This window comes from Notothenia rossii (assembly GCF_949606895.1).
Source record: "Notothenia rossii genome assembly, chromosome: 2".
Lineage (NCBI taxonomy): Eukaryota > Metazoa > Chordata > Actinopteri > Perciformes > Nototheniidae > Notothenia > Notothenia rossii.
This window is the reverse complement of record NC_136904.1, coordinates 64,539,680-64,565,642: the sequence shown is the minus strand read 5'-3', so window position 1 is coordinate 64,565,642 and position 25,963 is coordinate 64,539,680. Positions and strand designations below refer to the sequence as shown.

At 40.4% G+C, this 25,963-nt stretch overlaps 1 protein-coding gene across 1 annotated transcript; it reads right to left on the bottom strand.

Annotated features, from left to right (window-relative positions):
* Window positions 1-1,453: 1,453 nt before the first annotated feature.
* On the bottom strand, window positions 1,454-16,743 carry LOC307029658 (uncharacterized protein; the record flags this gene model as incomplete). The annotated part of the gene is made up of 5 exons (XM_079665737.1): window positions 1,454-2,863; window positions 8,134-9,770; window positions 10,114-10,173; window positions 11,015-11,067; window positions 16,496-16,743. The coding sequence occupies 5 exons, from the start codon at window positions 16,741-16,743 to the stop codon at window positions 1,454-1,456; spliced, it is 3,408 nt and encodes a 1,135-aa protein (XP_079521863.1).
* Window positions 16,744-25,963: the final 9,220 nt, after the last annotated feature.

The window sequence follows — 25,963 nt, the reverse complement described above, 5'->3', positions numbered from 1 at the left end:
GACAATTCCAGATGTGGCTTAATAAATACTCTGAGGCCTGATGATTGAACCCTCGCTTCACTCGAGGAAGTTCACTGGAGAGCCATGTTTCAAGGTACCAACAGATGAGCCCGCTCGGTCTGAAACGGGAGATGTTTTTATTCTTCAAGAATAGAGCGTGCATGAGGCTCGGGGCTGGGAGCGACCCATGCTCTCCGCTAACTCTGAGAGTATGGTTCGCATTAGGGACACATCATATTTCATGTCTTTTTATCAAGAAGAGGGTCAGGAGTACGGGCTGCGCGGAGCTGGTGAGACCGCAAGCTAAAAATACATTTATGTGCCACGATTGAGGCTGCAGTTTTACGCCCCTCGCATGCATTGAAATGATTTAGAGTGGATCAACGTCAGCATCAGCAGGCCTAAAAACACACTGTGTATTTACATGGTTGTGTCTTATAAGCCTGATGGGTCCCTGTCAACACTGACCACAAGTGGCAGATTTGGAATATGGAACACATGGGACAGTGGCAGAGTTGTTAGACAGAGTTAAAGAGGCTGCACAAACAGACATACTGCATGTTGTAGTATGAGTATTTTCATATCTGGTATTGGTGACTTTTGGACCATATAATTTATCGTAGTCACAGTTTGCAGTGAGCCTGTAAAGGATTTTCCAACAGTGTGATGATTTTTTGAAAAAAAGAAAAGAAAAAACGTTTTACCCATAATATGCATGCAGCAAACTCATAAACAACCTGCTGTTGTCCATATATTTGTAGGTGGGCCTCGTCTTTCTCAAATGTTGTCTTCCTAATTATTAAACGTGTAAAGGGATGTCTACTTGCATTTATGTCTCTTTTTGTTCATGCTTGGGCTTCAATTCCGAAATAAGCTATACACTCTTCACAGATGGCAGAAAGACCATGCATATTAGTTTACTTTTTTATAAGCTTTGAATCTTCTAACCCTAACCCTAAACCCATTAAGACGAAATGTGGTACTGGAGACACCTACTGTAGTGGGACTTCCATAGAGGCAGAGTTGAGTGAATTGTCAGGTGTTCATATTTGTGCCTGTGGAGAGGTTTTCTAACCACAGAAGGTGTAGTTAAAGGGGACCTATCATGCAAAACACACTCTTTAGAATATAATCGTTTAATGTCATTATAGATGTACAATGAGATAATAAATGCTTCTCCCTTTCAAAAGGTGCAATCAAAACAAAAAACATCACAACATAAGACAACAAATACACGCAGCATACATACTTAGGAATAAGGAATAAGGAATAAAGGAATAAGGAATAAAGTGCAGAAATTGTTTCCAGGAGTATAAGAATAAAATCTGTAATGTAATAAATAATAATAATAGAATGTATTTATAATAATAATAATAGTAATAATAATAGTAATGATATATAATGTATGTATATATGTACAGAGTCACATTTATGATGATTAAGAGGTATGATTTCAGGTGTTAAGAGCAATGATGGCTCTTGGGAAAAAACTGTCTTTGAGTCTGTTTGTTTTGGATGTGATACACCTGTGGCGCCTGCCGGAGGGCAGCAGGTTGAACAGGTGAAAGCCGGGGTGTGAGCTGTCCTTGAGAACGTTTTTGGATCTACTGAGGCAGCAGGATGTGTACATGTCCATCAGGGAGGGGAGAGGGCAGCCGATGATCCTCTGTGCTGCTTTTACGACTCTCTGAAGCCTCATCCTGTCTGCCTCAGTGCAGCTTGCATACCACACTGTGATGCAGTATGTCAGTAGGCTCTCGATGGTAGAGCGGTAGAAGGTCACCAGCAGCTTAGTGGCCAAGTTGTTCTTCCTGAGCACCCTCAGGAAGTGCAGACGCTGCTGGGCATTCTTGATGACAGCTGTGGTGTTGTCCTTCCAGGAAAGGTTGTTGGTGATGAGGACGCCGAGGAACTTGAAGGTGTGGACCCTCTCCACACACTCGCCGTTAAAGTCGAGGGGAGCGAGGTCGGTAGTATTCCTCCTGAAGTCTACAATGATCTCTTTGGTTTTTGTGGGGTTCAGTGCCAGGTTGTTCACTGAACACCACGCTGAGAGCTTCAGTATCTCACTCCTGTAGGCCGACTTGTCTCCTCCTGAGATGAGCCCCACCACAGTGGTGTCGTCAGCAAACTTGACGATGATGTTCTCTGGGTGGGCTGGACTGCATTCGTGGGTGTAGAGCGAGTACAGGAGAGGGCTCAGCACACAGCCCTGAGGAGAGCCGGTGCTGAGAGTGCAGGTGGAGGAGTGATGGGGGCCAAGTCTCACACGCTGGGGGCGGTTAGTGAGGAAACCTTTGATCCAGGAACAGGTGGGTGGGGGAAGGCCTAGGTTTGATAGTTTGCAAACTAGAATGTCCGGGATGATTGTGTTGAACGCTGAGCTGTAGTCAATAAAGAGCAATCTGACGTAGCTCCCACGATGCTCCAGGTGGCTCAGTGCAGAGTGGAGAGCTATGGCTATGGCATCTTCAGTGGATCTATTTACTCTGTAGGCAAACTGGTGTGGGTCGAGGGTGGGGGGTAGGCAAGCCTTTATGTGATGTAACACCAGCCTCTCAAAACACTTCATGATAACAGGTGTGAGTGCAATGGGGCGGTAGTCATTAAGGCTGTCTGTGGTTGCTTTCTTTGGAACAGGAATGATAGTGGCAGTTTTAAGGCAAGGTGGGATAACAGCGAGTTTCAGGGAGAGATTAAAAATGCTGGTGAAGACCTGTGGGAGCTGGTTGGCACACGCTCTGAGCACCTTTCCAGGTACTCCATCTGGACCAGCAGCCTTCCTGGAGTTCACTGCTTTGAGCACCCGCCTCACATCATGCTCCTCCACAGTAAGTGGGGGGGTGCTGAAGGCTGTTGGGGGCTGGGGTGGAGTTACTGGATCAATCAATCAATCAATGTTTATTTATATAAACCAATATCACAAATGTTACATTTGTCTCAGTGGACTTCACAGTTTGTACAGAATATCAGTATGACAAAACGACACCCTCTGTCCTTAGACCCTCACATCGTACAAGGAAAAACTTCCAGAGAAAACCCACAGTTTAAAGGGAAAAATGGGAGAAACCTCAGGGAGAGCAACAGAGGAGGGATCCCTCTCCCAGGACGGACAGACGTGCAATAGATGCCGTGTGTAAATTGAAAAGATAATACATTTGCAACATAGGTAGTCCAAATGTTTGGAAATGCATGTGTGTATAATAGGAAGATGAATCCACGAGGATATCCATCCAGGACTTATGATCCAGGACCACAGCCACGACTCAAGATCCAGGATTCGCGATCCATGACACAGGACCGCAGGATCATCCATGACTCAGGATCCCGGCGTATATAGACACCAAAAAGAAAGAAATTTGGGGAAGCTGGGTTAATCGGAACATGAGAGTACACAGGTATAGACAGAGAGAAGGAAGAAGTAAGATGTCCCCCGACAAACTAAGCCTATATCAGCAAAACTAGGGGCTGAATCTAATCAGCCCTAACTATAAGCTTTATCAAAAAGGAAGGTCTGAAGCGCACTCTTAAAAACGGATAGGGTGTCTGCCGCCCGAACACAAACTGGAAGCTGATTCCACAAAAGTGGAGCTTGATAAGAAAAGGCTCTGGCTCCCATTGTACTTTTAGAGACTCTAGGAACAACCAACAACCCTGCATTCTTGGAACGCAATGCCTTAGTAGGACAGTAGGGTATAATGAGTTATTTAAGGTAAGATGGAGCCTGCCCATTAAGGGCTTTGTAGGCGAGAAGAAGAATTTTAAATTCTATCCTGTGTTCTATAGGGAGCCAGTGTAAGGCAGCCAGAACAGGAGTAATGTGGTCCCTTTTCCTAACTCTGGTTAGTACACGAGCTGCAGCATTTTGAATCAGCTGAAGCGACTTGACTGACTTCTTGGTACACCCTGATAATAAGGAGTTACAATAATCCAGCCTTGAAGTAACAAATGCATGGACTAGTTTCTCTGCATCGTTTTGAGGCAAGATATGCCTGATTTTTGCAATGTTACGTAGATGGAAGTAGGCGGTCCTTGAAATAGATTTTATGTGGGCGTTAAAGGATAAATCCTGATAAAATATAACACCAAGATTCCTTACAGTCTCACTGGAGGCCAAATTAATGCCATCCATAGTTAGTATATCTTTAGATAATTTGTTTCGTAGATTCTTTGGGCCAAGTACAATAACTTCAGTTTTGGTCGTGTTTAACATCAAAAAATGTAAGGTCATCCACGTTTTTAAGTCCTTGAGGCAGTCTTGAATTTTATTTAGATGATTAATTTCATCAGGCTTGATTGATAAATATAGTTGAGTATCATCCGCATCACAATGAAAGTTTACAGAATGATTCCTTATAATATTGCCTAACGGAAGCATATATAGTGTGAACAAAATAGGTCCAAGCACTGAGCCCTGTGGCACTCCATGGCTAACTTTGGTTTGCATGGAAGATTCATCGTTGACACGTACAAACTGAGAGCGTTCAGATAGATAGGACCTAAACCAGTCTAAAGCAGTTCCCTGTATGCCAACTAAGTGCTCTAGTCTTTGCAATAGGATATCATGGTCGATAGTATCAAATGCAGCACTAAGATCGAGCAAGACAAGAATTGAGACAAGTCCCTTGTCTGAGGCTATTAGAATGTCATTTGTGACTTTAACCAGAGCTGTCTCTGTGCTATGTTGTGTTCTAAAGCCAGACTGAAAATCTTCAAATAAATCATAGTTTTTTAAGTAATCACACAGCTGTTTTGCGACTGCTTTCTCAATAATTTTTGAGAGGAACGGAAGATTAGAAATAGGTCTATAGTTGGCTAAAACCTCTGGATCGAGGTTGTGCTTTTTAAGAAGCGGTTTTATCACTGCTACTTTGAATGATTGTGGAACATAGCCTGATAATAAAGACATATTCATAATATTTAATAAAGAAGTGCTAATTAATGGAAAAACTTCTTTGAACAACTTAGTTGGAATTGGGTCTAAGATATACGTTGATGGTTTAGAAGAGAGAATCATTGAATTTAATTTTTCAAGGTTTATGGCTGAAAAGCATTCTAGTTTACTATCTAGTGTAATATTAGAACTTACGTTTCCGGGAGCTGTTGATAATACTATACTGGTCAACGGCAAGAGGTCATTGATTTTGTTTCTAAGAGTAACAATTTTATCGTTAAAAAAGCACATAAAATCATTACTACTGAGTGCTATGGGAATAGAAGGCTCAGTCGAGCTGTGGCTCTCTGTCAGCCTGGCTACAGTGCTGAAAAGAAATCTTGCATTATTCTTATTCTCATCTATTAATGAAGAGTAGTAGGCTGCTCTCGCTTTACGCAGTGCTTTCTTATATTCATTGAGAGTAATATGCCAAATTAAACGAGATTCTTCAAGTTTAGTGGAACGCCATATCCTTTCAAGTTGTCTCGACTTTTGCTTTATTTTGCGGGTTTCGCCATTATGCCATGGAGCTAATCTATGTTGTTTTATTTTCTTCTTTTTCAAAGGAGCAACAGAGTCTAATTTTATTCGCAGCGCATCTGTAGCACTATCAACAACATGATCAATTTGGGGTAGTGTACATTTTGTATAAGTTTCCTCCCTTACATGCAGACATGCTATCCAGTTAAGTATTGGTGGAATCTCTTCCTTAAATTTGGCTATAGCACTAACAGATAGGTTTCTGCTGCAGGTTTTTTTTACAAATGCTTTGTAGTCTAGTAACAGTACTTCAAAAGTTACTAAGAAATGGTCGGATAAAGCAGGATTATGCGGTTCGACTAATAGTTGCATAAGTCAGAACAAGGTCGAGAGTGTGATTATAGCAGTGGGTGGAGTTACTGATTGCTGCTGTGGTATCTCGAAGCGAGCAAAGAAGCAGTTCAATTCCTCTGCTAGCGACCAGTGTTGTGCTAGTTACTGAAAACCAATAACTAGTTACATTACTAGTTACTTCATTTCAAAAGTAACTCAGTTACTTTACTGATTACTTACACCAAAAAGTAATGCGTTACTGTGAAAAGTAACGTTTTAGTTACTTAAAAAAAGGGCTCCCAAAATTTTTTTCGCCCATTAATGCCCTTATAGCCTTCATTTAAGTACTGTTATTGCATTGGAGAATTATACAATCTGTTGATCAACTTGACATGCATTTGCATCACTGAACTCTGCTAAGCAATGTGGTCTATACAAACACAAACACAAAGATATGTTTCAAAGTGCCAATTTATCGTTGTCAGAGAGCGATTCCGGTTGATACATGCAGGGGCGTAGCTGGAAATTCTGGGCCCCATGAAAGAATCTATTTGTGGGCCCCCAATCCATGCGAGTGCGCATTAGCGCGCACGCTAAAAAAAATGTGGCCATTTATTTATTGATGAAAACGCATAATATGGTTTTTACCTATACATTCGGATCAGCAGTTCAGCACCAGTTCAGGATGTCGCATTGCGTTCATCTTCAATGAATGGACCAATGCAATAGTCTACCAAACAACCTTGAGTTGCACTAGCTAGGCATATTTTCCCCTATTCTTGTGACAATGTTTTCTGATACTCAACATACAAAAGCTGTTACTTGTCCTGTCTCTCTGTAATCCCATCTCCAACACAAATAGTCTACTCAAGCACACTATTAGGTTGACAGACACTTACATTTTGATGTGCTCTGTAGTATACAATCGTTCCCTGCTTGGATATACCTTTTATGAAGCAGATTTTGAACTGTCGCGGGCAGAGCACTAGCTTTTTTGCTGTAGCGGCCGGGTTGCTGCCTTTCTCAGCAGAATGCTAAAGCCCTACCTGTTACACGCGCAAGTAATTCGAGGAGGCGCGAGTGACAAGTGTTGAGTTATTGGTGGGGACAATTCAGGATTCTTGGATACTGGTGGGGTCAGAACCTTGCGTCCACCCCCAAAACGACACGATGAAACCCAACCTCGAAAACCCTGTTGAAGTTAATGAACTGTAATGGACTGCAAGAAATCAACATGCACTGACTATCAACTTTATCTTCTGTCTATTTAATTGAAAATTACACCCAATACAGGAATGAACAAACAAAAAATCTCAACATTCTTTGACTTATTAAATTAAGATTTGAACAACACAAGGACAAAAGTATAAATTAACTGAAGATTTGAACATAATTATAAAACAATAAACTCTCAGGACATGAACACACTTACAGCAAACAATGAAAAATGTAGTGCGAGAGGACTATGCATCAGATAGTAATTGTTCACAATGTGGGCTGTAGCCTGTCAGCTTACTATAGGGAAACATCCCACAATCCTGTCATAGACTGGATTTTTATTCCTAAATCCCGAACGCCAATCGCCGGACCTTCTTGGTGGCAAAATCTTTTACGAGCTCTTTGAAATCAAGTGACAGAGCCAGCTTGCTTTCAATCGATAACATTGCAAGGCTGTTCAACCTCTCTTGCGACATGGTAGATCTTAAATAGCTCTTGATAAGTTTCAACTTACTAAATTATCTTTCACCACCAGCTACGGTAACTGGGAGCGTCAAGAAAATTCTGAGGGCAATGCAAACGTCTCCAAAAATGCTCTGGAGTTCCATCTTGTATATTGCATTCAGTAGATCAAGAGAGCTACAATCAGGGGGGAAAGTGGCAGAAAATATTTTATTGAGATGCCTTATCTCACTCTCAAACTGATCTGTGAGATCCTGTGAGTATTTCTCCCTCAGTGGCTGACACACAGAAGCCATGACACTGTCACTCAACTTCCCAATTTTAAGTATGGCAGCAAATTCTTCAACAATATTTGCTGTTGTTTGGAACCGAGTGTCCAAGTCACTTATGATCTGGTCCATGGCAGTGAGAAACACAGTGTTACGGAATGTTGTTTCTGGCCTATCCTCCTGACCTGTTCCTTCAGCAGTTTCATCATGAAACCTCTTCCTCCTCCTCTCACGGCAAAGTTCTTTTTTGAAATGAGGTGGAACCTCCATTTCCTTAGCTACCATTGATGCCTCAGACAGAATAGCATCCCATCCATTTCTGAGAGTCTGCATCTCATCTCTTAGTGCAGCAACATTACCTGCCTCCACCTCTATTGAGATTTTCCCTGACTGGAGTATCACATTTCTGTCATCAATAGATTGCAATACTTTCACCCAAATGGTGAGAAGGACAATGGCATCAAATGACATGAGGTAGTTCCTCAGACCAACAGCTTCAGATCTGGCCTCACCTGTGAGACTGCATGAGCTCAGTATGGTAGCAAGGGCTTCAATGACACCAGGTAGGTGCTTTGCTACAGGTTTCACAGCATCAATTCTCGCACTCCAGCGAGTGTCAGATAGCCTATGTACAGAGCAACCTGTTTTCTTTTTGTATATAGACCAACGAGATGGACTGGCACTTACAAATGTGTAGAGGCGGTTAATGTAACCAAAAAAGTTGGATACTTCAGGGCTCGATTCTGCAGCATGCACGCCTACCAGATTCAACGTGTGGGAGGCACAAGGTGAGAAAGTAGCAAGATTATTCTTTTTCAGTATTTGTGCTTGGACTCCCTTGATTTTCCCTGACATATTCGCCCCATTATCATACCCTTGCCCCCTGCAATCACTAATGTCTATCCCTAGATCCAGAAGCACACTCTCCATCATGCCTGCTATTTCACATCCTGTTTTTCCGTTGAAATCTTTGAATTCAATACATCTTTCAGTGATCTCCCATTCGCCTGTGTCTTCATTATAATGTACATATCTTATGAGCACAACATTTTGCTCGGTGTGGGAAATGTCAGGCGTTGCATCACAAATGATTCCATAGTATATGGCATCCTCCCTTTCCGTCAGAATGGTTTTTAAAACCTTTCCCCCACACAATTCAATAAACTCGTTCTGGATGTCTGGGCTCAGATAATGAGTTAGCTGGCTTCCTTTTTTGGATGTCCTGATTTTGTCTAAGTGGTCTTTCAAGAGTGGATCATATCGTGACAAAAGTTCTAGCGTACCTACAAAATTTCCATTGTGGACATCGCCCAAAGCATGCGTTTTACCTCGGAAAGCTAAATTCCTCGTTGCCAAGTGCAGAGTGACATCAAGGAGTCTCTGCAAGATAGCTTTGTTTTTCTCAATTTCAGACTGTAGCTCTCTCTGCAACTGATGATCAACGCCACATGCAGTCATAACCGAACACTGTAGGTGTTTCCATCGCAAATAACAGTCCCTGTGATTCCTACTTGTTTCATGGCTTGGGAATTTATCATACATGCGACGCCACTCGACGTCACACATCTTGTATCCCTGGTCACTACTCAAAGCACTAAGAGAGGGTATTTTTTGCTCCTTGGAGAAAAGAACACATGGTATGCAGAACAGTGCATTTGCACTTTCACTGTGAATCAACCAGTCCCTTTTCACTTTTCCCCTACCCTTATCTGCTTTGGTGTATTTCAAGTAATCTGGAAATCTCTTTCCCTTTGAATCATGTGGAATTTCTTGATCTGTTTCTCGCATTGCTAATTTCTTTACAATAGTTGCCCTGTCCTTGTCACTCATCCTAGCTGGGAACAACCCTGGGTCAAGTGATAGCAGATCTTCTACCTCAGACACCACTACAGGTGGCTCAGTATCTGTGGCATCCTGTGTTGGAGCCTCACTTTGTCCCTGACATTGACTGTCAATAGCTGCTTCCTCCTCATCTGTGCTGCTTTCATGGTCCTCGACCTCTTCTTGTACTGGTACCTCTGCCTCTTCACCTCTGCTCTCCTCGTTGGCTGCCTTGCTCGAAGGCCCTGGCTCTAGAGTATCCATAGTGTACATAATTTATAAAATGCCCTATAATAGTAATAACACAGTACAGCTCGAGCTATCTCTTAATTGTTATAATAATAATAATAATAATAATAATAATAATAATAATAATAATAATAATAATAATAATAATTTGTATAGATATTTTTCAATTGCTCAAATCTAGCTATAGCTACTGTAACAACCTCAATTTAATGTGCCAGTGGTCAATGGTATTGCAATTACTGGAAGAACTAGAGTAACTAAATGTGAATATTACCTAAAGTTGTATTCAATGCATGGTAAGCATATTTAAAATCTGTTTGTTAACCCCAAGCCCTGCTGCTTTACCTCCCTCTCCTTCAACTGGGAACCGGCCTGAGGGAAGGGGTACTGATCCTGAAGCCGCATCTGTGCATTAGAGCAGATGTGATTAGCATGTAACATTATACAGGTTAGGTTAGCTAGCCATAGCAAAAGGGCATAGCTGCTGGATACAAATTCACTGGGCTCATCGACACTCATCTAATTTTTGATAGCAACAGGTAGCTAACGTCAGCCACAAAATGTTGGCTAAGCTGTTATGGGCTTCAAAACAAGTTCTGTGAATAAATACCTTTCTTGTGAAAATACTTGGTGACTATCTGTCGACCTCTTTTATTATTTTCCTCTTGCTGACGTTTTTTCTTTCGTTTCTGAGCTCCTGATTCATGAGCTGTAGAGGACATTTTCCTGTCAGTCTGTTCAAGCTGCAAGCTGCTGGTGCACTGCTGTGCCGCCTAGTTATAGTTGAAAGTGGGGGTGCAAGATTAGTAACTGGCAGGCAAGGGGTGGTTTGGAGTGGGTCAGGCACGACCACCTCCATGGCAGAATTGTTTTAATTTAATGAACACCTGTACGTGCAATTTCCTGCAATATAGAGCACAGAACTGTCTCAAAATCCTATGGGATCCTAAAGGATTCCTATAGGGTTCCAAAAACGTATAGAGATTCCTATAGCATTTTTTGACTAGGGATGTTATCCTAGGTCTCTTTCTCACTTCCTCTGCCTCCTCCCTGAGTCTGCACAGTCACCACATCATTCTACATTAAGGAGAGCAATACACTTATGAGTACACTGAACTGGTTTGAATACACAATCTTTATGCTACTCTGTAAAGAAAGGGAGAGAGGGGGGAATATATTATCCAAGTATTTGTGTCTTAATTTGTTATGTTATCCTACACTTTAAGCTGACTGATATTTCCATTACCTGTAACTCTTGTGTCTCTTTCTCTCCTTCTCTGCCTCCTCCCTGAGTCTGCACTGTCACCACCACATCATTCTACACAGGAGAGCAATACACGTATGAATACACTGAACTGGGTTGAATACATGATTTTTTTTTTTTTCTGCCATGTTCTACCTGGTTGGCTGGCTGGCTACACACACACACACACACACACACACACACACACACACACACACACACACACACACACACACACACACACACACACACACACACACACACACACACACACACACACACACACACACACACACACACACACACACAGTGTGCAGGTTAGTTACAGTAGGAGATGGGCTTCTATCATATTATCTTCTATCATTCTATAATTCATTCTTCTTTTATTTTCATTTCAGGTAGTTGTACCTTAAAGTCCATGTAATGTCCAAAATAAATGTTATTCTGTGTTAATAAATCGCTTCATCACTTTCCACTGTTTCATTTGACATATCAATATCAATGATTCTTTCCATAAATACCCCCCAAATAACATGAAATGTGTGCCACTTTCCCGTGTTATTCCGCTCCGGTAGCAAAAAGCTTGCCAGCCATTAACCCAGCTGTGTGACGTCACACGTGGCAAACACCAGCCTCGTCTGGATTGTTTGTTTTGTATCCTTCCGCTATTTTCGCTCAACATAGTTGTAACCGGACCTCGCTAAACTTTTTTTATCTAACAATTCATGATGGTGAAGCGATGTGTAGTTGTGAGCTGTGAATGTTTCCTGATTGCTATAAACATTGATCATGGGTGCTGGAAGATTGTGCACAAAACTCGGGTCAGAATTAAGTTACTACAGGTGTTATGCCAGCTTGAGCTAAATGTCACCAGAGTACAGTGAACTTGCCTAGTGACTGAAATATATAAAAGTTGAAGTGAAATAAGTAAGGCCAAAAATGAATTACGTCTGAATATCTTTATTATTTTTACCACTTTTAATTATTTGTGGGCTCGCACATATACCAAAAAGACTAATGTACACTGCAATAAAGATTAAATGTTACAAGTGAAAAATTAACAAAAGAACCCTTTTTTATTTATCAAACAGTAAATTAATACAATCTTACAAATTTGTGATTTGGAAAATGTTGTTATATTTACATGTTTCTTTGGAAAAATAATATTGTAAATGATGTACTTTGTAAATTATTTACATCATGCGAAACCATTTTAACCAGTTCAGCTGCATGACTTATGTCACATTACAGATTTGGCCATTGAAATCCCTGATAGCGGCCTCCCGGTTCAGGGTAAGTCTTCCGTATCTCGGTTACTGCACATGCAGGCAGCGGGACTCTGATTTTTGGGCCGAGTACACCCCAGCACCAACGTACAAACTGTCGATAAGCTGTATATCGATGCTTCCTAATGAAAAAAAATATATAATTATAAATATATTTGGAGAAAAATAAAATGTTATGTAGTACTATTATGTAGCAATGGTTACAAATTGGCTTATAACATGATATTTGTATTTTACTTGTACAAAATAAATATGAGGTTATACATGACTGCTTGACAGAATCATAGACCTCTTATATATTTCCTCACCTGTGTAGTTGTTTCTTTTCCCAAGCATACATTGAACTTGCATACACAGAAAAAATAAAAGCCAAGCTGTTTTTGACTGCTTGAAAGAGTTTAATGGTATCTTTAAAAGTGTACCATATCTGTAGCGACTAAAAGTATTATATGAAAGCAAAGCTGCAATAGGCAGTTGGGTCAATCAATATTTACTTACTGGTGTAGTGGGCCATCAACTGCTCTGTGTTGTTGTTTGTATTGAAGATACGCTATTTTCAGTGTCCAAACACTGAGACAGCCTTCTCTAAAGCCTGGGTGGCTAATAATGCACCTTGATTTCTCGTCGGTGTCTTCTATCTGGCAGAGTCCTGCACGGGTCTGATTTTCAAGACCCGCTCCCGCCCCGCACCCGTGACGTGCAGTACCGAACCCGCCCCGCTACCCGCACATATTGCCAATTAGTTCCGCAACCCGACCCGACCCGCCGGCACATGATCCGCAACCCGACCCGAACCCGCATATAAGCAGTGACAACGTGCAATTATTAACACACGCAGTTGCATATTTGGCTCAAAAAGCCTGGGATGTTGTTTATTTTCTCCATCTAGGATGACACCAAAAGCCTCCCAGACGTTGGATTTCGCTCTTGAGGAAGAGTTATTGAAAATGCTGTATTCTCCGCTAGAGAGCTTCACCTCAGCCATTCAGAATGTGGTGCGCTCAGCAGCAGATAGATGCACTGCAGAGGTTATGATTATGCTCGGTACCGCGGAGGAGAGGTCTGAGGATTTAAACATTAAACTAAATTATTATTGTTTAAATATATTTATTATGCCACACCCGCAACCGGACCCGCATCATCTTTGTTTTACCCAGAAGCGAACCCGGAAAAAAGCGTTTGAAAAAATACCACCTGCAAATCACCTTTTTTGCGGGTCACCCGTCGGGTACCCGCGGATACCTGACCCGATTCAGGACTCTGCTATCTGGTCAGTAGGTTGCAAACTGTCTATTTGTTCCATCACCTGCCAGATCTCTCTGCAGCATACACATTCATCTGCAGTGGGCATGCTTTCACAGCATTGACATGTACACCTGAATATTGTACATAACATTAAAAAACAAAACAATATCTGCCGGACGTGTGAGGAACAGATGACAAATTAAGATCGACATTTAGTGCAGGTCAAATTAAATAAAACAGAATTTACCATTCAGTATTGCCGACTCGAGTCTCGCCGGCTGCGGAATCCGCTTCTCTTTCACAAGTTTCTGCCTCGTTGTTCGATTGCTGGGCAGGAGGCTCGTACTTATAAGGCAAGATGCCTTGAAGTGAAAGGCTAGCTGGTTCACTCTCTACTTCTGTAACTGAATCCAGATAACCCACCGAATCTGAGCTTGAATGATCGCTGTCGCTGTCGCTGTCTGAAGTTATCGCGTTGCTTGCCATTTGGACTGATTTGATCAAATGGCAATGTTTGCCACGTGTGACGTCACCGCTCGTTCGGGAGTGATCGGGGGCGTACTCGGCAAACTTCGGAACCAACATCGGTTTTTAACGTATATGTCATTTAATTATGACCAAACTTTAAACATTTTTATTTATTTTCATTCTGGTGATATCTAAACTACATGTTAAAAAACACCTGTGTTAGATGCATTACATGGCCTTTAAGAGAATTGAAGGCTGGCATCTGTAAATGCAGATAGATATAAGTACTTTATTCTTATTTTATTATCATTATTTTCTTTCCAATGAAATGAAATCAGAAAATAAGTGGTATATGATGGAAAATATGAAAGTCAATGCTTGAAGGAAAATGGACTTCGGAAAAGTTTTTTATTTTGTATTTACTGTTCTGTAAAAGTCTTGTCGAATGCAATGTTTTATGTTTTGTGTGGACCCCAGGAAGACTAGTTGTTGTCATGCAACAGCTAATGGGGATCCTAATAAACTCAAACTCTAATGGGCTTCGATCTACCAGGTAGCTAGCTAGTCAAACACACACACTGGTTGATGTTACTAGCTAGCTAGCAAACGTCAGCTAACCGCTAGCTAACATAAAGAGTGACCTGTAATTCAATGCAGCGATGAAGAGAAGGTGATGATTATAAATGTGTTTTATTGTATTGAGTGGTAGAAGTAAAGACGTGTCTAACATATTCTTTGTTTGAACTACTTACTGAAAAGGTCTGCCACCAATGACAGACTGTTCGCGGTGATTTACACTCAGCCTACCTGCATCAGGACTGCTGTGGGTGGGAGGCAGTTGATCAAACCATTGTGAGCGAAATGCGGGGGGGGGGTCACAATCTTTGGAAACTTAAAAACTCGCTATTAAGTGTCTATAATCAGCACAAGTTCTTTCATTGCGTATTATTAATTCGATTGAAATTACACACTTATGTTTACAGTGATATATTGGGGGGGAAATGTCATATTTTTCATATGATCAAAAAGTGGGGGTGCAAAAGCACACGTTTGCTCCCCCAAGGTCAATTGTGGGGATGCACCTGCTCCGCTTGCTCCATTGCTCAGGCGCCCATACCATGCAATGAATGAAGGGAGGGGTGCTCATTCTGTCAAACAGAGTAACAAGCACCTGTTTGTTTCTTTTGGGACGTTTTTTTTTAATACAGGCAATTATACTTTTGAGTCATTTACATTAACTTACTTTAGGATAATAATAAAACCATATTAATAAAAAGATAATAATAGTGTTCTCTGGGCCCCCCCCCCCCCCCCCCAGTGCTGGGCCCTTGGAATCATCCTAACCTCCCCCCCCCCCCCAGCTACGCCCCTGGATACATGGCAAAGGCTTTCCCAAAGTTAGAGCCGTTATCAGTAACCGTGGAGGTAACTTTTGTTGACACTCCATACAAAGAGTGAATGTGGTCAATCTCACTAGCAATAAGATCGTACGTGTGCCTACCCTTTATCCTCTTACAGGCCAATGCAGCTTTCTGGCGTTGTAAAGTGGTGGGGTTTATCCAGTGAGATGTTATCCCGAGGAAGCTTCTGTTGTGGACAGACCAAATGTCTGCGGTGGTCGAGATGTATTCCAGCCCCTCAAATGTTTTCTTTAGCTCGCTATCCATTTTGGTATATTCTTTCTCCAGGTAGTTGGAAAACGTTTTGCGTCCCATATGCCGTGTGCCGCCCGGACATGGTATCATGCTTACTAGCTCCCAGAAAGCGGGTGACTCCACTGTAGAAATAGCCTGCACGTGTTCAACAACATACCGTGCAATGGCTTTATCCACTTTCACCTGACTAGCAGTCCCTAGGTTGAAATCCAGCCGCTGTTGCTTGGGTGGAGGTGGGGTGGCGTCGGATGGCTCTGGGTCTGTGGTCTTAACTAATAGCTTCGTCCCAGCATGTTGTTTTTGCAGATGTTTTAACAGATTGGAATTGCTGTTTTGAGCAGTAGATAGGATCTTTGACCCGCAAAGACACAACTTACACTTAACTAACACATTATTTTCTTTATGCTAGAGAAAAGTAAAATAGTGAGCATATCTCCATGCGGAGAAACTCGACTTGTGCTCCGCCGTCGCCATGATAGTATTGTTAGTAGGCTAACTAAACACAAACATGCCCACAAAGCGTCTCCGCATGTGACACAGGAAGTATCTAAGTACATTTACTCAAGTACTGTACTTAAGTACAGTTCTCATCTCTGTTCGCCTCGCTGTTGGCGCCGCTCACCAACGTCTGGGAGCCGAGACTATATAAAAAAAATAACGGAGTAACGCACCATGTAGTAACGGTAACTGAGTTACTGAATTTAAAAAATAACGCGTTAGAGTACTAGTTACTGCCCAAAATAACGGCGTTACAGTAACGCGTTACTTTGTAACGCGTTAGTCCCAACACTGCTAGCGACACGCTTGAGTCCCCAGTTGCAGTGTCACACCCCCTGTAGTTGGTTATCTTAATGCCCTGCCACACCTGCCTAGGGTTGTTGCTTGTGAGGTGGTCCTCAATCCTTATTTTGTAGTATGTCTTGGCTTTTGTAATTCCTCTACTCAGGTCGGCTCGAGCAGCACTGTAGAGAGCTCTGTCCCCTAACCTGAAGGCTGAGTCACGGGCCTTGAGCAGCATGCGGACCTGGCCAGTCATCCAGGGTTTCTGGTTTGGGAAAACCCTGATGCTTTTTACCATAGTGACGTTGTTGATACAGTATTTAATGTAGGACAGTACCGTCTCTGAGTAAGTTGCCAGGTCCCGGTGCTGATGTTCAAATACATCCTACTGGGTGTGTTCAAAGCAGTCCTGAAGCTGATGTCTTTTATACATAAATGTATTTTATACATAAATATGTCCCCGGTGTATCGGGGAACTCACGCAGCGTCCAAACATAAAACCATCTCTCTTTTGCTCCGTACACAAATCTCTAAAAACGGGGCTACAACGGAACGGATCCAGATTTGCGTCCGATATGACGTAATATCGGAAATATAGGCTGGCTTTACACCCACGGCCCTATCAGAAAGTTGCTATCAGAAACAATGCCCGACTGTTTTGGACGTAATATGGTCGTTGTTTACAGATGTAGCGCTTAATTTCAGACTCCAGCTTACAGCTTCCTGCCTACGACCTGCCAAAGACCAGTATAGAGGAATGTTAAGCCCTCCCACTATTTTCCAAGAGGGCGTTGCCAGATTTTCAATTTCAGGGTTTTAACCAGGAGATGGCGCTTCATTCACAAATACAGAAAGACAAGTTTCATGGACTTTCAGTTGTGTTTTGAAGAGAATTTGAACACATCAATATTTTAGATCAACTAAAGTATATCTAATCTTGTAATTCAATAATATATAGTCTTTATATATTAAATAATCATAATTATAATGTAAATGTTTACATTACACTTCTTTATTTGTTATGCTCATACTTTTACCTTTACAATCGTTTGCTTTAATATGCAGTATATTTTTTGTATATTTTTGTGTTTGGTTCCTCCTGCTCCCTTTCGGACACATACTGTATGATTTATTATTATTATTATTAATATGAAAATATTATTAAGATAAGATAAGATGTTACTTTATTGATTGAACATTTTAGTATAGAATGTGCTGTCCCACGGTAATTCAGAAGACTCACAGGTCACATTCCGACCATTATTTAAAAAGGTGCTTTCACACCGTCTACAGTTAGATTTGTATAGAGGGAGCTCTGTCAGTTTTCGAATTACCCATTTGCTTTCGGGGAGCCCTATTTTTCAGAGCACATCCTGCTACTAAATATGTCACACGCACGCTCTGTTGACTGGCGCAGCAGCGCGGATGCGATCAATTGCTATAAAAACACTCTTCTACTAATACAGACGGTGTCACTATGCCGGCGGATGTGGCCGTTGTTGAAGCCTCTTCAGGCTCCGCATCGGCAGGCCTCTCCCTCGGTGTGGAGCTGTCAAGCTCGAACCTAACGCCTCTTACAGCCGGCCAACTAAAAGTTGTTTTCCGTTCACGTTCTCATTTTTAGACTCCTTCGCTTCTTTGCTTGTGAATCCAAAAGCTGTGACGCTTGGCTGTTTTTGTTTTGCCATATTTTTTAAAATATCAATATGAACCTTTCAAATACCACGCCGGCAACACCGCCATAACCATAGCAACGTAAGTAAGAATGCAGCGCCGCAACGTACAGATGGCAACACCTAGACATATTCACAAATATAAAACAAATATTCAGAAACTGTAATGAACAATAACTATTATTTATTTCAAGAACTGTTATTTACTGAAACTCAACATTTCTAATCTGTGTGACACAAATATGCACGATTGTTTTGGGCTCCCCCTATTTATCTCAAAGTCAGCCTTCTGGGGAGCTCCCTCCCTCTTCGGGGGAGCCAAGCTCCCCCTAGCTCCCCCCCATTTCGAACAGTGTCTGTGGCTGAATGGCCAGCGATTAGGTGCGGCGCATTTATCATAGGTGATCAGAGCTAACTGCCTGCCGTCATATTTCATTTAAAAAACAGATCTGATTTTAAGACTATTTCTGCGCTCATAAAGAATGATAAGAATAAGAATAATGCGTATTGAACTGGTTTCATTAATTAGTGAGTTTATTTAACACTAGAACCGCCAATCGGGTCAATTTGTGTGATGTGTGTTGTGTGTGTGCAATGTAACTTTTTTTCAATAAAATATTAAAGTCTCCCAGTCCGTGACTTTTCCTGAAAGTGTGTTATGTAGCACCCTATGTTGTTAAAAATTGCATTCTAATAGCGGGATTTGACGGGTTTAGGTAGGCCTATACAAAAACCTCTGGCGGTTCTAGTGTTAAGGTAATTAGGTACAGTAGAAGCCCTTTTTTATCAGTAACGAATTTAGCAGTTGAACATAAAAGTCAACTAACTGAGGGTCACTTGCAATGACAGTGTTGTGTCTAACTGTAAGCTTGTCACTCAGAGTAACCTACAATTAATTTAGCTGCTGGAGAAGAAAGATCAAGGGGGGAGGGGGGGAGAGAGCTGTGGTTGATGGGCCATTAGTTGTGTAAATACACAGCTGAGAGCTGCCGTTTCATTCAGACTGTTTAAAAAACGGTAACAACGGACTATTTTTCTTCGCGGATGCCTGTCAATTTAAATCAATACATACAACTATTTTTTAAATCAATAAAAACATTTTCTAAATCCATAAAAGCATTTAAATTAATATTGGGAGTCATGTCGTTACTTTGTTGAGAATGTGGCCGTGTAATAAGTAGGATAATTGCAACGACTTGTTCCTTATGGGGAAAATAACACCCGTCATGTGTGTGTAGAGGTGTGTGTGGTTAAAACACTTTCATGAAGTGAAGGAATTTCCTTCTATAAAACAGCTGTGGGCAGCAGTGAGTGTCACGGACATGAATTCATAGATCAAGGCAGACTGGTGCACACACTCTCCTGTCCTGCCAGGCGACACGCCCGTTCTATTTTTTTGTCTGGAGCCGCAAAACATATTTCATAGCTTGATAGCTAATAAAGTTTCATTTATTGTTATATCAGACAAAAACTACAGTTTTTTTTGCATTTATTAGGCTATTTATTACATTATATAAAACTGTTAACCTCTAATAAGAAACAAAGAACTCCTATAAGGACTGCTACAGGATTTGATTTGTAGATTTGATTTGTTTTTGATCTGTATTTTTGAAAATGATGTAACTTTTTTGTTTTATTTTTAGCATATTGTTTATTGTTTATTATATTATAACTTAGTACTTTTTTAGCATATTGTTTATTGTTTATTATATTATAACTTAGTACTTTTTTAACGCATTTCAGATATGCAACACTAAGCTGTCTGTGGCTCTTTCCTGCTGTAACGCTGCAAATTTCCCCTCTGTGGGACTAATAAAGGGATTCTGATTCTGATAAGGACAATTAAAAATAATACACAGGCCTACTTTAAAATAAATGAAACACAGCACTTGGGGAGTCCTTTGCACATTTGAAGGGGAAAAAAATATTATTCAAATGGGCCCACTTTGAAATAAATAAAACATATAGCTGCACCCTAAAAAGAGTTAAAGGTAGGGTAGGTAAGAGTGCGCTAGAATTTGAAAATACACAACCGGAAAAAATATGCCTCTTCCTTCAGACTTTCTTACAGAGTCCCTCCTCCAACACACACGAACGTGCATCATCAACGAGGCCACGATATAAGTTTGTGCACAGATGGAAGGCGGACAGGCAAGTAGGCCATCCAGTTATTTTAGCCGGGCCGGCTAAAATGATTGGTCGTGCTTTTTAAAGCGCTACGGCTTCCATAGATTAATTTTTGTATGTATTTATTGTCAAAGTGTTTAATATATTCATTGCTATCGGGACGTTAAGAGCATTCCATGGAATATAACAAAAAGTGTTTTCTGAAATAAATTACATACCCCATTGAATTATGACTGAAGATTGTCAGCTGTCTTCCTCTCCCGTGTTGTTCCTCGATACGTAAAGGCTGCAGCACCGTTGACAACTTCTCTCTACATATCAAACATACCGGTAAACCAGCATCGTTTGCTGTGAAAGCATATAACTCTGTCCACGCAGAATTAAATCCTGTGTTCCTCCGGTACTTTTCTTTGATTTAACCATAGTTCGCTCATCGAGCCGGGGGTCAGGTTATTCACCCTCAGGAAAAGGCGCTGGCGCGGGACCGTAGCAGGATGTGACACATATTTTAGTTGACCTAATTAAAACCGTTTTGTTTTTTATTTTTGTGTCACAGTATCACCTCAAAATACAAGATACGAAACATTTTCAACCATGCAACAAAATATAAATAGTCCTACAAATACTTTTATTTTATTTCCTTCTTATTTTTGTCTAAGCCTATGGTCTAAGCTCAAGGGAGCCGGAGCAGAGGGCTTAAAGGGCCGCATGCGGCCCGAGGGCCGCGGGTTGCCGACCCCTGTGCTAACGTTAGCTTTAGCCTTCTATTTCTAATAGTTTTTTTCATAGTCTATAAACAGAGGTGGTATAAGTATATATGTATTGTACTTGAGTAAAAATAGAAGTACTCAGATCTTGTACTTGAGTAAAAGTAGAAGTACTCAGGACTTGTACTTGAGTAAAAGTAGAAGTACTCAGATCTTGTACTTGAGTAAAAGTAGAAGCACACAGATCTTGTACTTGAGTAAAAGTAGAAGCACACAGATCTTGTACTAGAGTAAAAGTAGAAGTACTCAAATCTTGTACTTGAGTAAAAGTAGAAGCACTCAGGTCTTGTACTTGAGTAAAAGTAGAAGTACTCCGATCTTGTACTAGAGTAAAAGTAATAGTCCCAGAGTGTAGGAATACTCTGTTACTGTAAAAGTCCTGCATTCTAAATGTTACTCAAATAAGAGTAGAAAAATATTAGCATCAAAATATACTAAAGTAGCAACAGTAAAAGTAAAAGTAGTCATTGTGCAGATTGGTCCATTTCAGAATAATAGATATGATAGGTTTTATAATGATTGATCATGAAAGTGTTCTCAAAGCTGGTAAAGGTGCAGCTAGTTTGAATGACTTTGTATACTGCTGGGTAGCTTGTGGATTTACTCCAGGTGGAACTAAAGTTGGAATTAACACTTGATTATATTTCACATCATTCATCCACATCTGTAAAGTAACTAAAGGTATTACATACATGGAGTGGAGGAAAAGTACAGCATGTACCTCTGAACTGTAGTGGAGTAGAAGAACAAAGTAGCAAAACATTGAAATACTTAAATAAAGTACAAGTATCTCAAAATTGTGCCCAAATATAGTACTTGTTGAGTTTATGAACTTAGTTACTTTACACCATGTGACTATAAAGATGAAAAGACTAAACCTTAGACAGAGGCATGAAAATACATTTTCAAAATGCTCAACAGTGCTGCCAAAATTATAAACTGACTGCTACACAATTTAAAATAAATGCTTTTATATATTTCTATTAGATGTGACTCTTTGGCGTTTCTGTTATTATTAACACTGCTGCTTTAGTTGTTCTGCTAATATCCTCTGTTATTCCTCATTTTAAAGCCGATATTCTGTGGGGTGGGGGAGCCGGGGGCTCGGATCCTTGTCACCTTTTTCATACCTGATGAGTTTGCATCCCTGTATGTTAAAAAGCCTCGGTCACCTTCATGTAATAAAAACATCTCAGGTCAGTAACACTCAAAGCTAAATGTGCAATACCATGTTCAGCTATGTTACTATTTATAATGTTATTGTTGTTATATTGGAATGATTTCTTAACTTACAGTAGGCTATTTTTTACAATGTGTGTTGGAAGGATTTATTAAATCACAATGAATATTGTCATTGTTGAAGGCTTCTAGAGAAGGGTGAACTATAAGCCTGAATTACATAACATTTTATACCTAAAAACATAAAAGCAACAATAATTAAATCACAATTATTCTAGTTATTTCTACCTCCCGTATTGCTTTCAACCCACCAGCTTTTATGGTGTTGTTACGTCACTAACTGTAAGCTTGTCACATACAGTCTATGGTCACTCAGCGTAACCTACTGGTAATGTAGCTGCTGGAGAAGAAAGATCAGGGGGGGAGGGGGGGAGAGAGCTGTGGTTGATGGGCCATTAGTTGTGTAAATACACAGCTGAGAGCTGCCGTTTCATTCAGACTGTTTAAAAACCGGTAACAACGGACTATTTTTCTTAGCGGATGCATGTCAATTTAAATCAATACATACAACTATTTTTTAAATTAATAAAAACATTTTCTAAATCCATAAAAGCATTTCAATTAATACTGGGAGTCATGTCGTTACTTTGTTGAGAATGTGGCCGTGTAATAAGCGGGATAATTTGCAGCGACTTGTTCCTTATGGGGAAAATAACACCCTTCATCCAGATGAGGATCCCTACGCTACACTTTGGGATCCTGATCGACCGACGAAACTCCATTAAAATATACATATTTTTGGTGAATTACTGAGTTTAGGCACGTTAATAACGTTTTAATGAAGTTGAATACAGTATATTCATATGTGTCAGTGATTTCGTGTCAATTCGGCGAACATAAACATAAATGATCGTGGTGAAGATGATGATTAAATTAGGATTAAAAATCGAGAGCCGGGCTGCATTTCCTCCCGTTCGTTTTTAACGAATAACAAAATTATTTGGTTAAATAACAACATGGTGATGTTTTGTAAATGATTAAATGTCTCTTATTTAGCACAGTAGTATGATATCCGTGACATATGGATCTTAACAAAGTTCCGCTGTACATCCAGCGTACTGTATCTGACTTTATTTCACATGAGCTCCAGTGTGGAACCCCACTGCACACCCTGGTGGATCAATGATCAATTGCAGCTGGCTTCATTATAATTACATTTATCTATCACGGGGGCGGTCTCAAGTCAAGCTGGAGGTTTTCCCTTGAGCGAGGGCAGATCACGTACCAATCACGGCCCTCGCGTTTCAAACTGTCTGAAATGAATCGCTACATCTGTACATTAGCATCGCTAACCCTATGAGATAACCTGTACTGGAGAGCATGTGTGTGAAGAAGCAGGAAATAAAAAGGAACTCACCTTGTGGTATAACCGGCAAGAGAGAAAGCCTTTGAGCTCCATACTGTTTCAGAAATAATCCTTGATAATCCATGATATGGCATTTCATCACGGCAGAATCTGCCGGTAGAATCTCCCGCGTGAGCTCAGCCCCCTCCTTTTTTTTTTTTCATCAATATTTTTTTTTTTAAAGCTTTATACCCAAAATCAGCAGTTTTTAAACAGGAAGTGAAATAGAGGCATGTGAGGCATGGCTACAATGCGTGATCTGTTTGGTATTTTGAGCAAAACACTTCATACACATTTATTTTTATATTTTTGTATATATCTGAGACCTATGCTATTGCCTAAAAATAGCAGGATAGGTCCACTTTAAGATCAAAATGAAAACAGAATTTAAAGATGGGTGTGGTCGGAAGTGGGGAAGTGAACGTTAGACCTTCCAATTATTGCCCGTGGCCCAATTTGCAGTTGTTGTGGTTGATTTATCCCATTGAATGTTGGTCTATTGTTTTTACTGAACCTTTTTCCTTTTCAACCTATCCATTTCCTTTTTAGCAGTTTATCTCCAATGACTCTGACCTTAACTGCATTCTTTTGCACGGATTATCCACGGATCAAAATGTGCCATGAAGTATATTTTTAGCATTATTTGACCCTTGACCATGAAACCCCAACTCTCAGCACAACCTCTTACTGTACACACGTATAGCTAGCTTAGAATATATTTACATTTTAAACAATCAAAAGCCTAGATTCAACCAAACACTAGGGGCTGGCCAACATGCAGCTAATAAGAAATATTGTCGCTGAATCATTCTCTGACATCGAGCAATACATCTTCCTAAAAAATGCAGGGGGATGTACCATTGACTTTTTTCTAAATGATATGTCTTACCTCATACTTCCTATCTTCCAGGCACAAAATACACAGTAATAAGCTTTGTAGTCAGACGGTATGCAGTGGGTCTGATTGGTATTGTAGTTGGTATTAAGGTGACATTATGAGTGTGTTGACATTCAACCATACAATCATGACTGTACAGTACTACGGGTAACGTAGGTCAGGTCTTGAGACTAAAAGCGTCCCGTGGTAATAGAACATTCCACTAATAATGCTATTTTGTGAACATCAAATCTGTGTTGAGACACTAGCTTAATGTTAGCTGCTAGCTGCCAGTGGGAAGCAATGTCCTGCTTGGCCAAATAAGCTAGCAAATGGCTAAAGTTGGAGGTTGCAATGGTTTCAGTATAATGCAATCTGGCCTCATTCAGTGGAAATTAGTTTTGGGAAGAGCTAAATTATTAAGTATCACGATGTGTTCAAATGTAATCTTGTACAAGAGTTTGGCAATTCAGACAAGTATAATCACTTTGTAAAAGGCCTTGGGTAAAAATGTTCCTCATCCATCACCTCTTTTCCTTCTTGGCTGTGAAGTACCAGCACACATCCATCTTTCTGTCTCCCTTCTGGCTGCCTTGTCTTTAACACCTCTTTAACACCACCTGTGACTTATTTCACCTCCAGCTCTGATCCAGTTTTTGAAAGCCACCCACTGCCAGGCCTGTTGCTTGAAGGCCTGATAGTACGGGTCAAAACTTCCCCCACGTTTCCAGCAAACACATGAAGGAAGAAAAATCGCTATAAGCACTGAATAATGAGGAAAATATAACAAAGTACAACTTTTGGATGGCATTTATCACGCATTGATTTGATTGTGTGTTGGGCTAAAGTGTTTCCCAACCTTTATCCTCTGTATGCTTAACAGCTGAGGATTTATTGCAATTACAATGAATTTTAATAGTGACCAGTTTTATTGGAAGAAATAAGGTATCGATATTTTTTTTGAATTTTGTCATTAATTTTTTATATCTAGTCTTAGTCCTATGTCAAATTATGTTAATTAACCTAATCCTTTTTTTGTTTACTTTAAGTCAAGTTTGATTTAGTCCAAAGTCTATCTTGGTCAAGAAAAACACGTAAATGTTTTAGTATAGTTTTAGGAAATGTAACTTTCGTCAGTTTTGTTGTTGTTGGATTATCATCATTAAGTAAATCTGGCTAAACCATCATATAACTGCAGTTCTTCTTTTCCAAACCCTGTATTTTTTATTGTTATCTTTAAGTTGAAGAAACTTACGTCAAGTCCTTTTTACTGCTCATTGTATGCTGCTGCTTTAGTCATTACATTTGTAAGCACCAGAAACCAACTGCTGCATTGTATTAAAAAATAAGTATATTATATTGTTTTATTTTTTGTCCCTGGAAAGACAGAGACATTTCATTTACATTTTCAAAACAATGTTGTAGCCAGTTGATTAGGTCACTATTAGTGTTTAATGATGTTAGTGCCATCTCGTCATCCTCTCGTCTTA